Source organism: Aulonocara stuartgranti, assembly GCF_965226115.1.
Source record: "Aulonocara stuartgranti genome assembly, chromosome: 17".
Lineage (NCBI taxonomy): Eukaryota > Metazoa > Chordata > Actinopteri > Cichliformes > Cichlidae > Aulonocara > Aulonocara stuartgranti.
In genome coordinates, this window is record NC_138953.1 from 40,075,096 (window position 1) to 40,087,443 (window position 12,348).

The 12,348-nt window shown below is 45.2% G+C and overlaps 1 protein-coding gene across 5 annotated transcripts in view; it reads left to right on the plus strand.

Annotated features, from left to right (window-relative positions):
• Window positions 1-2,822: 2,822 nt before the first annotated feature.
• The window catches only part of dennd1b (DENN/MADD domain containing 1B), a 93,047-nt gene continuing 83,521 nt past the window's right edge, over window positions 2,823-12,348 (plus strand). For 2 of the 5 annotated variants that reach the window (XM_082510649.1, XM_082510652.1), the window contains exons 1-2: window positions 2,824-3,174; window positions 3,660-3,724. In XM_082510649.1, the coding sequence (XP_082366775.1) occupies window positions 3,158-3,174; window positions 3,660-3,724 (82 nt within the window). In that variant the 5' untranslated portion in view covers window positions 2,824-3,157. Of the gene's footprint in view, window positions 3,175-3,659; window positions 3,725-12,348 lie in introns of all 5 variants that reach the window. The other 3 variants (XM_082510650.1, XM_082510653.1, XM_082510651.1) reach the window with 2 other exon arrangements.

The window sequence follows — 12,348 nt, forward strand, 5'->3', positions numbered from 1 at the left end:
ACATAATTCGCCTCAAGGCGCTTCATAGATACAGAGAAAAAAACCAACAATCATATGAGCCCCTATGAGCAGCACTTTGGCAACAGTGGGAAGGAAAAACTCCCTTTTAACAGGAAGAAACCTCCGGCAGAACCAGGCTCAGGGAGGGGCGGGGCCATCTGCTGTGATTGGTTGGGGTGAGAGAAGGAAGACATGGCCCCTGTTTTACTTTGAAGGGCCATGTCCTATGTCAGTGTATTCAGTTTCACTTCCCCCTGTCTTGTTAGCCCTAATTTGTCCCAGCTGTGTCTCCCTCCTGTTTCCTATTCCCTGATTACGCCACTGTGTTTATAAGCCCTTTGTTTGCCTTTGCTTTCTGTGGCATTGTTAATGTGTCCTACCCGCCACATGCTGTGTGTTTGTTGCATGTTAGTCTCACAGTTTTGCTCCTTAGTTCCCATCTTCAGAGTTTTAGTTTTGTGAGTTTGATTTTCAGGAGTTTTTTCTAGCAATAAAACTGCGTTTTGAGTTTAACCTCCGGGTTTTGAGTCCTGCTCTTGGGTCCACCTTTCCGGCCTGCCTACCACACAGCCCATCATCACAGGCTGTAATTAAGGAGAATGCAAACCTTGTGTGAAAACATATTGAAACATATTAAACCTGAAAGCCTAAAAGTTGGTCACATATTTATTATTTTAGTTAAACTCCACTGTGATGCTGCACAGACCCAGATAAGAAAAAACTGTGGATGTGGATTTAACTGTATGAGCCAAGGATGCATTTACTCATACGCTGAGTAAGAGTCACCTGTTAATAATCGGGGCTCCAGTGTTAACTGTAAACATTAAAGTTACATGTGCGTAGGTTTACCAACAGAGAGGCCCTGGCAAGAAATAGTGAAATAAACCCCGAAGTAAGAGATGGCTAATCTAAACATTTTGATGACCATAAAGCATAAATCCATACGTCTGCTCCACAGCGTACTCAAAAGATGCAGTTTGTGTTTTTGCATTTCCAGAGGTGGACACATGGACCTGCGTGCAGGAAGGTATGATGAGAATTAGCAGACTGTCATAGGGGTTTGATAAAAATGGTAAAGAGAGCTGAAGGTATGTTTGCTGATGTAGTTGTTGTAGGAAGTTACAAGGCTGCAGTGCAGATGGTGCTGATAACATTAGTTTTTACATTTTTAACTATTAATTATTCCTGACAGGGCTGCAGGATTAGACTGAACAGTAAGTGAGCTGTAGGGTTCAGAGTCTGTTCCGATCTTTAGGAGCCATTAGCACAGATTAAGATGTTATCATTGTCACGTTGCTTCTGTCGAGCCCAAACCCACATGCCGCCGTCTGTGCGTCGTGTATGCATCCTGTCACACAGCAGACAACAATTGGCAGCTTCATTATAAGCTTAGAGAACCATGTGATTCTTGTGCTGGACTAAGATACAGCATTTCCGGTGTTATGAACACAGCATGCAGCACACAGTTTATCAGTGCACGGTGTAATAATAATACAGTAACAATGCATCCAGTCACTGTATGCATGATGTGAAACAGGTTTATCATATGTAACAAACCCACAGAGATTTGTCTTCTCAGCTCTCCTGACTGTTTCTGCATTTTTCAGCCGATTGTTTTGGCTTTTGTGGTTTTGGGTGAGTCGTTTTGGTTTAAGTCACTCTTGTCTGCAAATATAATAAATATGCTGAATAGTCCCAGCTCAGCAACAAGCAGCGCACATTTCGAGAACCAAAACACCTGCAGCTACTACTTCAGTTAGTAGCTTTAGATATGCACAAATAACAATTCAGTCAGGGGTTCCACAGGGATCTGTTCTTGGTCCATTACTCTTTAACTGTTACACGTTCCTGCTCAGTTCTGTCGTAACGAATCATAATGTATTCCACCACGTTGCACTTGCTGCTTCCCTCTGATGATCTAACCCTTGTTCACAAACTAATAAGCACTGATGACATTCACTGTTGGAGATCTAGAAAGTTTTCTTGAACAGAAACAAGACAGATGTATTTCCTCTCTGAGGAAATATATCTCTGTCTGTTCTTATCTCAAATTGATTCAGAGAAACTGGCTCGTGCATTCACATCGAGCAGGTTTGACTATGTTAACGCTCCATTTGAGTCCTTAAACAAAAGTGGAAATATTAACATATTATCCGAGTACTGAACGCACTCCACTGGCTCCCAGTTCAACACAGAATTTATGAATTAGAATTCCTAATTCACAAAGCTCTCGATAGTCTGGCCCCGCAGCACATCTCTGACCTGCTCACTGTTTATAACCCAATGAGTCATCTCAGGTCATCAGGTGCAGATTTGGACTGTTCTCAGAGTCAGACCTCCGTGCTGAGGGTACTTTCAGGTACTGTGGTCCTGTTCTTGAAGTAAGCTGCCCGCTGACCTGAGGTCAGTTTAAAAACAGACTTTTTTATTCTCTCAGCCTTACACTTATCAACCATGTGTGTGTTTAACTTGGACTATTTCACTGTTTTCATTATCTTAAGGTACTGAAGACTTTTTAAAAATCTTTACGCTCATTTAGTTAGAAATAAAACAAAGACTATTTGTAGCTTATATCCGTGTTTGTTGGACAAAATCAGTTGTTTTTCTACTTTTAGCCCCCTCAGCGGCTCCCAGGGCCGCACTGAAGCTACTGCTGCCATAGATATTGAACTAATAACACAGTCTCGTGGGGAAAGCCGTTTAAAAATAATAACAATAATGAAAAAAATACCAAAACCGTGAATCACACGGCTCAGGCCTGCTGTGCGCATCGCGCTTGTTACTCAGCGTAAGTGCAGGGAGCCGCCGGCGGGCAGACGAGCAGCAGCCGCTCACTGCAGCAGCCAAGGTGCTCGTCGGACGCGCTGACGTCACCAAATCTTTGACAGCACTTCCTGGATGGTGTTTGTTGTGGGAAATAGCCGCGGAGGCGCTGAATCGTGGATTTAGGCCACATAAGCGGCAGGAAAGACGGCACCGACTGCCACGATATCGCACCTCCAGGCATGCGGACGCGGCACCTTCCGAACAGTGTCCGATAAACGCGAAGCAGAGACGGGCTGAGGCTGAAAGAAGGACGAGGTGGAAATACTGTCGGACAGCCCTCAGAGCAAAGCCCCCCGACAGCACGGAGCTGTCGCGATGTTGTAACTAGACCATGGACAGCAGGATAAAGTAAGAGCTCCGAGTGTTTGTCCTCGCTGCTGTCGCTTCTATGCTAAAGGCTAACGCGTGCTTGAATAACGCTAAACGGGAGCTGCGTGCGTAAATGCGAAGGAATGTCTGGCGTAATTTGAGCCATCATCTCCAGCAGTGGCTTTAACAGCGAGGCCAGCTGGCTGCTCCGCATTTGGGTCAGTCTGTCGGCGTGTCTGCTAGCTGACCACCAATTAGCAGCTCCGCTAGCCGAGCAGACGGACACCGGTCGCTCGGTGCCGTGAACGAGCCGTGTCCCGTGACCTGAGCTCGATAACGTTAGAGATCAAAGAGCCCGTCTTTCTTTCAATCCAAAGCTCCGATGGCACAAGTGGGTACACCTGCATACCTGTGCACTGGAATGCGACCCAGCGGCTGTGCGCACTTTGTGCCCGAGCTTGTGGATGTAACACCTGCTTTTATTCCCCCTCAGCTCTCAGTAAACACTGTTTCATTCTTTTCAGGGAGAATCCAGAAAGAACATTTGATCTGGTTGTACAGGTGGCGTGTCCAACATCTGAAAATGAGGGTAGGTGATCTTCCATTTATAACTTTCAGCCTGTGTGCGCACAACTTATTTATAAAACTTTAATGTTGTGCGTGATTCATAGAGCTGTGATCAAATTATCAGCCTGTTAATTTCCTGTTTAACAACATAAATGAACTGCTTACTTATTTGTTCCCTTTCTGCTCAGTTAATGAAAGCCTGACGTGGCATTTCGTGGACAACTTCTGACCTTAAACCATTCAGTTTTAACACGTGTCTGTACCAAAATGCCCGTGAATCTCTGGCTCATTTCTGTAAGAAAGAAGCATTTTTGGTTTCCAGCAACTGAGAGGACGAGTATGCCTTTTGATTTCCTAACTTAATAAACGCATGCAGGATGCACATGTGTACTGCTCCAATGAAGCTCAGGTATACTGCATTTTATCTGAGTGCAGTTTCCCCCAGCTCTGTCACTAAGTACATAAATGGAAGTGAAAGTTTGCTTTTAGGGTCTTCCTCAATAGTCTTCTTTCACTTGCAGATTCCTTTTTTCTGACTCTGTAGCCTTTAAACTGTTCCAGTCCTGTCTGCTAATCATTGGATCCCTGCGTCTCGTGCTGACCCTAAGGCCTCTTGCGAGAGTCAAATGTGCAGACTCTTGTGAAGTAACAGATACTGTGGGATGATGGAACAAGAAATTAGAGAAAGTGTGTGGGCTCGTGCAAAGAGACGACCTTAGCTGGAAAATGAGAATTCATGGTCATTTCACCGACATGTGACAAAGTCATCTTGTGCTTTCTGATATAGACGTTTTTTCTCAGTTTGTAACACCAGTAATTGTAACGCAGAAAGGACGGCGTGTGTGATGGGGTAGTTTGTAAATACACTGGAGCAACAGCAGGCACCACAGGACTTCACTCCTGCATGAGTCCAGACTCGAACAATGAGGGTGCTCATTATGGTTTTGGTTTTATGTGATTCAGAGTTTAGTCTGTCAAGATCCTAAGGACGAGAGGAGGTCATGACCCGGTTTGGCTGTAAAAGTGAAACTGGGAGTAGCTGTTAGCAGCTGTAATATCGTACTGTTAGCGTCGTACAGTCTTCATTTATTTGACAGATTTGCCTGAGCACGAGTTCACCAATGTAGACATTTTTCTGGCAACCGTGACCCCGCGAGGATTGTTTGGAGAAAGATGGTGCTTGGGTCAGCAGGCTGCATTAACTGTTCGGCCCTCTGCAGCGGTCAGACATTCCTGTAGTGGGACTATCCTGGGAAACGACTGCAGCCGCTGAAGAACAACATCGGTTTCTACCTTTTTCTGAATATGGGAAATCGAGTAACCCGTGCTTCACATCCATATCCAGTGTTGCTCATAAGTCGGCTATCACTTAAGCGTATTGTAGCTACATGTTAGGCCAGCTGTCTTGGTCTGCTGCTCGGTGCTGACTTGAAAGAGGTGCTATTGGATGGTTCACGTGTGCAGCCGCCGAGCTGACCAGAGCAGACCGAAAGTTGCCCTTGGATCAAATTCTCATATTGGATTTTAAAACCAAACTCATAAACCACTAGCACGCTCTGTAATAACCGACTTCCTCTCCACATGATCTGGGGTTGGACTCATATCCGGACCCCCTGCTCTCTGGAGTGGAGCCACGGAGCTGCGTGTGCACGCCGCGGCTTCGATGAGACGTAGATACTGTGCTGAGGTCTGGTACGACATGAGAACGGCCCCCGTTGGAGGAGTCGCCGTGACGTTAATGTGTCCTGTCTGCCAGGCGGGACTCGTGTTTGCGGTGGTTTTATGTTTCTTTTTAAAAGAAGCAGTTTCAGACGACCGTATGAGGAATGAGTCATTTCTCCTCTGATTCTCACCAATTTCCCTTTCTTTGACTTGGCTTTCGGTGAAGCGAGCGTGAAACAAAACACTTCGCAAAGGTTACAGCTGTCAGAGCGGTCTATTGTTTTACCGGCGCGTCACTATTCTATATGTATTCATGCGAGAAGCCCTGACATATGCGATTCTCCTTCCTCTGGAGCTGAATGAGTTAATGCTGTGACTCACAACAAACGGGCTCTGGCCGCGCTGTGAAACCAACATGCTCGCTCGCCACAAGCTAGAGCTGTTTTCCCTGCAACCGAGTATTAGGTACTTTGCCAAAGAGTGCCACTTCACATTCACACATAATCTTCCAACTGCCTCACATAGACACATAAACAAAAATGCAGTCATGATAGACTATAATTAAATTGTCATAGCAACATGATGTAGAACGTGCGAGCGTTTGCAGAAGTGGAGGAGGGTTTAAGTTTCCTTGTGCTGTTCTCACATCTCCTCCACAGTTTAGGGAATACAAGTTTAATTTTAGACGGATTTTTTGGCTGGATTTCACTTGTTGTGTGCACGCCCTCTTCCAGCAGTTTGGTTTCAACTCAAATGCTTTCAGGCGACTGAGGAGGAGTCTCCTTTGAGTGAGCAAAGAGCCTGTGTGAGTTTTGCTGATGCTGCATCACTGTTGTGCCACTTTTCACCACATCCTGGTCCTGCAGGTTGAAACCAGATCCATGTGCGGCAGCGTTACCCCTGCAGTGTTAAAAGCAGCATCCTTTTGTTGCTTTCGGTCATGTTTCAAAGTGCAGGTAAAATTAGCTCAGACCTTTTGATAGTTGGTCAGTGTGTCGACCCTCAAACTTCCTGTGTTAACTGTGTTTCACACCTCCTGCAGTCAGCACTGTGCAAAAAGCCAACACCCACACGCTTAAAGAAAAGCTTAACCTGTCTTTAGTTGTCTCATGATGACTTTCCTCAGTGTACATTTGTGCAGAATAAACATTTATTAGTTGGCAGCTAATTATTTTTGCCCGACACAAAGGCTGACATTTGAGATCTGTGTGACGTCGTTAGTTCTGAATATAAGTAACCAGCACTGTAACAGCTTTGATGGCTCAAAGGCATCGACTTAGAAAACCTTTGTCTGAATCAGCAGTGCAGTGCACATAAAGGGTTAAACCTTAATGAATTGTGTTAATGGGACAAACCTAAGTAACCAACCTGCAACTTTTCCATTAACCAGTTCACTGAAGCCGTGTGCTGCTTCTGGTTTATGTGGTCATTTGTGGGGTTTATTCACTGTAAGCATGAATTAGGATTTGTTTAAGTGTTCCCTCCAAGAGAACCCGAACCAAATGATACCAGATTAGGTCAGCTGGTCGTTAACTCTGACTCGCCAGCATCTGACTGAGTCCATCTAACAAAGTCTCGTCTGTCAGATGCTTCCCTTCTGTGACTGCTAATAATGACTTTCACTTCCTTCCTGTTGTTATTCCTTTTGAAAGATCAGTCTATTGCAGTTTCAACAACACGGGTCGGAGATCGTTACAGAAACAATAATAGCAGGTTTGGCATTTCAGGGGGAAGTACTCGGACATCATCTGTCATCTGTAAGCACATTTTTGTGGTGCGGGCTCTTCGTTTCTTGAACATTAATGCTGTGGACGGGCTTATTTAGGAACAACAGTGTTCTTACTAGTGCATGTATTGCTTTAGTGAAAGCCAGTAATTACGTTTGACTTGTGTGTAGCTGTCATGTTTAACACTTAACGTCTGTTTGAAGCACACCGAGATTCAGACCCCTGTTTCCATAAAGTGGGTTTGATCAATACACCAGAATTAAAGTATTGGTAATCTATAGTTAATAGCAGGGATGTCACGATACCAGAAGCTTGGGTCCAGTACCAGTACAACATACTTACCCATTCAATACCAAAACAAAATGATCATCCTGTGTACTTAAATATAAGCTCCTAAAGTAAGAGCACATTGTAAAACACTGACATGCTGGCAGATCATTTATTTAAAGTGTTGACTTCATGTTATGTTGATGAGATGTTAGGATGGTTGCCATGTAGCCGGCTAATGTCGCACTGTTACGCTGTGTTAGCATAAGCGTTAACGTTGCCATTGCAAACATTTCAGCCGATGGAACAAAAGCTGGTTTCACAACAGCGGCGCCAGCTTTCTCAGAAATAAATATGGTGACCTGACATTAGAAGAATAATACTTTAGATGTTATTACTGTGAAATGAACAGACTCTCAATTAAATTAATTCAAGGCTCAGGGAGGGGCGGGGCCATCTGCTGTGATTGGTTGAGGTGACTCATGGGGTGAATTCATTGAACCGATATTAATGCAGGTGTGTTATGAGCGCTGCTAGATTGGCTGTATTTCAAAGCACAGTAGTGTTAGTTGCATATTACCTTTTGCAAATTGATCATCACCCCTTGGACTTCCTCAGCTGTAGTTTATGTTGTGCTGCTTGTAGTTTTTCCTGTTCTTGTGGTTCTCTGTCTGCATGTAAGGACGGACTACAACACTTGTAGTTTTACGCCACTCGCTCTGCCTCTGTGCTTATGCTGTTTATGATACCAAAGAAGAACAAGTGTCGTTGCATTTTTAGAGTTTTTGATGCCCTGAGCATAAGTTCTAGTGACATCTTTACTTAATAGTCAACTTGCCTTGTTTGCTACCAGTATGTGAGACCTCCCACACAGCTTAATCTCAAAGATGGCAGATGGCCCCGCCCCTCCCTGAGCCTGGTTCTGCCGGAGGTTTCTTCCTGTTAAAAGGGAGTTTTTCCTTCCCACTGTCGCCAAAGTGCTGCACATAGGGGTCATATGATTGTTGGGTTTTCTCTGTATGTATTATTGTAGGGTCTACCTTATAATATAAAGCGCCTTATGGCGACTGTTGTTGTGATTTGTTTTGGGAAAAATAAAACTGAATTGAATGAATCCAAACCTAACATATTGACTCAGAAAGGCCAAAAATACTGCACATACTGTTTGATCGTGCCTGTTGTTGGGCTTGTAGGCTCCACACAAACAATGTTTCATTAGCTATTATGCGTAAAGCCTCCCATGCCTACCTGTGGTTGCCAATGTGGGATTAAAAAGTGTCCCTTCAAGGAAGGGGGTGTAGTGTAGGCCCATTTGTTATTTTTAATTGTTTGAATGTTGTGTGGCTTTCTGCTAAATAAATAAAGAGCAAGAAGACAGTTTGATAAACTGCAGTTTTAAAAAAGCTAATTAATCTCCCATCTTTGTGCTTAAAAATGGCAAATGTCCTTTCTGTGACATACACTTTGTTGTTTAGCAAGTCTCTGATGATTGATCGGGTATTAAGCTGGAAATATGATTCAGGAAGCTGCCTAAAATTGGCGTGCCTAAGCATCGTGAAAGATAATGCAAAGGCAACGCGGGTCAATACATTTTGTCACTTTGTTGTTCAGCTGGCAGCAGACCAGTCTAGATGTGCGCTGGGCTCGTGCCTCTGTTGTGCTCACAGAGATCAGTTATAACTACAAGGATCTGTGATGCTCGGCCAGCGCAGCCATTTAGTCGCCGTGAACGTCACAGGCTTTGTTGCTATCGATACCTGACCTCTCCTGCGCCCTAAAGTCTGACTCACTGCAATTTACATCACGTCTGCGTGTAAAGAAGAAGAATGGCGCTAATTTGTAAGTGTGGCGCTTAAAGCATGTCATTTAGAATAATTAACTCTGCCAGTGTTTCCAGTGTGTCCTGTTGGACTGGCTCCCAGTTATTAATCCCGAGGGTGGGCTTGTTTTTCTTTTCCTTTATTTGCCTGTTTGCAGTAGTTCGTCGGGGTAGTCCACTGCCCTACGAGTGAAATTATCTTAAAAAATCAAAGATGCTTCAACTGTCAGTCTCCTTCACAAATGCATCAGTAAATCTAAAGAGCCTCAGCATTCCCCAACAGAAGCGCTGTTTAGCAAAAGGAGACAGAAAGCTGACAATGATGGCAGTGTTCGCAGGACTTGGCTCAACGCTTGGATGTGTGGATAGATGACAGATACTGGTCCTGGTCCACGGAGACCTGGCCTCCCTGTTCAGCCTCAGCTCAGTTCCGCTTAGCTCTGTTGGCTCGCTGCTCTGTGGATGCTCAGGCTGTGAGCAGGCGTTGCCTAAGAGCGTGACTGGCATGCTAGCTACTAGCGGCCCTGGCTACATAAAGCCATATTGATGTGCTTCCAAGATGCTGCCAAAGCTAGCAGATGACGCTAATGCTGCCAAGGCAGTAGGTGGGGACAGATGCTACCTGTCCTCGCCCGCTCCCTCCAGCCAGATTGTTCCCACTAACAAAGCAATAAACTTAATAGATCAGCATATCAGTTTTACAGCAACATTCATGCTGCAATTAAGGGAACGATTTACTGTTTAAAATGAAACAGAGGAAAGATTGAACGATGCACGGAGGTCTTTTATTTTGAAACGCGGTCCTGTTTACTCTGTTCGATAAACTACAACCTATTTTCTGTCTGCACTGTTTCCACAGTTCAAAAACTGCGGCCTCCAAATTGTCAGTGAATTTATGAATGAATATTCGCGACTGTTTCCCAAAAACCTGCCGATAGACTGACGTCTTGAGCAATGTGTGAAGCATGAGATCCTCTGCCCTTGGAGGATGGATGAAAGCACTTTTTGTGATCTTGTTTCCATGCCGTGTTTGTGCCTGTCAGTTGTATACCTTTGAGCAAGTGTCTCCTTTTGTCTGAGATAAGTGACAGGTTTCAGTGTTCGGCATAGCTTCCTGCCAGTGTTAAAATCTGCTGCAGGAGGACTCTGGGAGGGTTTTTAAGAAAGTAAGGTGTAGCGTGCAGCCTGATGACTTTACTTTGTCCAATTATGAAAAGTTAGTTTTATTCTACATACTGGGAACTTTTTCGCTGAGATGCGAAGGTCTCACAGCGTCCCCTGTTAGTCATCGGTCCGCCTCTCTCTGCGCTGTAGCGCCCTCGAGCAGCGCTATAACGTTCATTTCGTTCCTTTGCCTTTCACTCCTTCCCATTTCCACCCTTCGATATTCACAGAGCCAAACTCCCGTGTGGTCGAACTTTTAGAAAAGGTTGAACACTGACATTCGACAAAATGTCAGAATTGCTCCTTGACCCGGGCTCTGCGAGTTGTGAAGTTTGATTGGATACCAGCTGTGTGTCGAGTTTGCAGCGGGCTCACACTCAGACGGGAGGCCATTGGAGTACTAACAGATGCCATGGCAGCAAGCAGGGTGTTGATTGATCATTAGAGAGCCCACACTCCTCCACTCGCACTCCTGAGAGGACCCTAGGGTCTCACACTTTGTTTATCTCTCAGCCTTTCTCCCTTTCTCTCTCGTCTCACCCTCATGACTTTGGTAAATTGGCTCTTTTTACACAGAATATTCAAACTCTTTGTTATCTTTTATCCGTTTCCTGCTGGCAGCGGCTCGGGTGTTAACGCGTGTTGTCCGCTAATCACAGGGTTAGTCGTTCGATCCCTGGCCCCTGCACGTATTCTCAGGTATGACACTAAACCCCAGTTTTGCATGGCGCGAGTCCCTCGACTTCCTGCTGTCCGGACTTTATCGAGCTGTTCAGGTTGAAGTTGGTGCTGGTTGTGATGCACCCTGTTCTTTATTATATTAGCAGCAGTAACAGGTGCACGAGTGTTTATCTGTTTTACAGCATCGTCATTAAGCTGGATGGAATAGAGGCGTATGTAGTAACAAAAACTAAGAATAAGCAGTTTGGATATGAAAGGATGGCTTCGTGGTTTTTATCCCAGGTCTCCACAACAACACTGATACACAGTGAGCTGCAACGTGTCGGTAAAACTCGTTTGCATTTAGATTTCTGGTTATAGATGTCAACAGAGGCTGCACAGTTTTGGTCGGCGCTCCGCTGCTTTGCTCTGGAGTCGTTTGTCGCTCAGCCGCGATGTCATGCCCTGCTTCCAGCTCTTTTTGAATTTTTCCCATAATTGCTCCCCAGGTCACAACACCAATGGATTGCCAAAGCAGAAGTATCTGTGTTTGGTGGGGGTAAGTGGTTTTGGCTGTGATCGTGACCTATGAATATTACACTTCAGGTTTTATGGGAGGAAAACTGAACATTATCTTCAAAAAGAAAAAAATAACCCCTTTGGTGTGCTTTTGTTAATCCGATGTTGCTGGTGTGGCAGCAGGACGCTGAGGCCTCCTCGTGTGGAGGCCAAACTGTGGTTATTCTCTGCTCATTCACTCAAGCCCACGTGTTGTAAAGGTGTTGTTCTCAGCTTCCAGTGAGATCACACTGTTGCTTTTGCGGTCATTAAAAAGTTTCAGTCCTTTTCTTTCTGTCGTCTCTTGTTTTCACCGGACTGACGGTGATGCTGTGGCACCGATCCATGCATCATCTTAACTGCTGTTTCTTTAAAATAGAGTCTTTTTGGCTAAAGTGTGAAGAACTGGGGCAAACTGAGACAGGGTGTGGCAGGCAGGTATGTGAGGAAGAATTATGCTGATGGCGGTGGTTTATAAACGGAGAGGTGGGAATCTTTGGGGGGGTTGCTCGCTGAGCTCTCCGACGGACTGACACAGCACTCGAGCTCTGAGGGCAAACAGTTCTGTGTGTGTGTGTGAGACTGCGTGATAGCAGGTACGTGTTTTAAATGTATAGCGTGTGCCCCGCGCACGTACGGATGTGCGAGGCTGTGCATGAGATGAGACGCAGCGGCTGTGGGAGCTGCAGGAGGCTCGTCTGAATTCACTCACGCTGCCAGACTGGGAGAACATGGAAAGACTTCTAGGCACCGACACTCACCGGCTATTTTTAGACTTTCTCCCCTTCC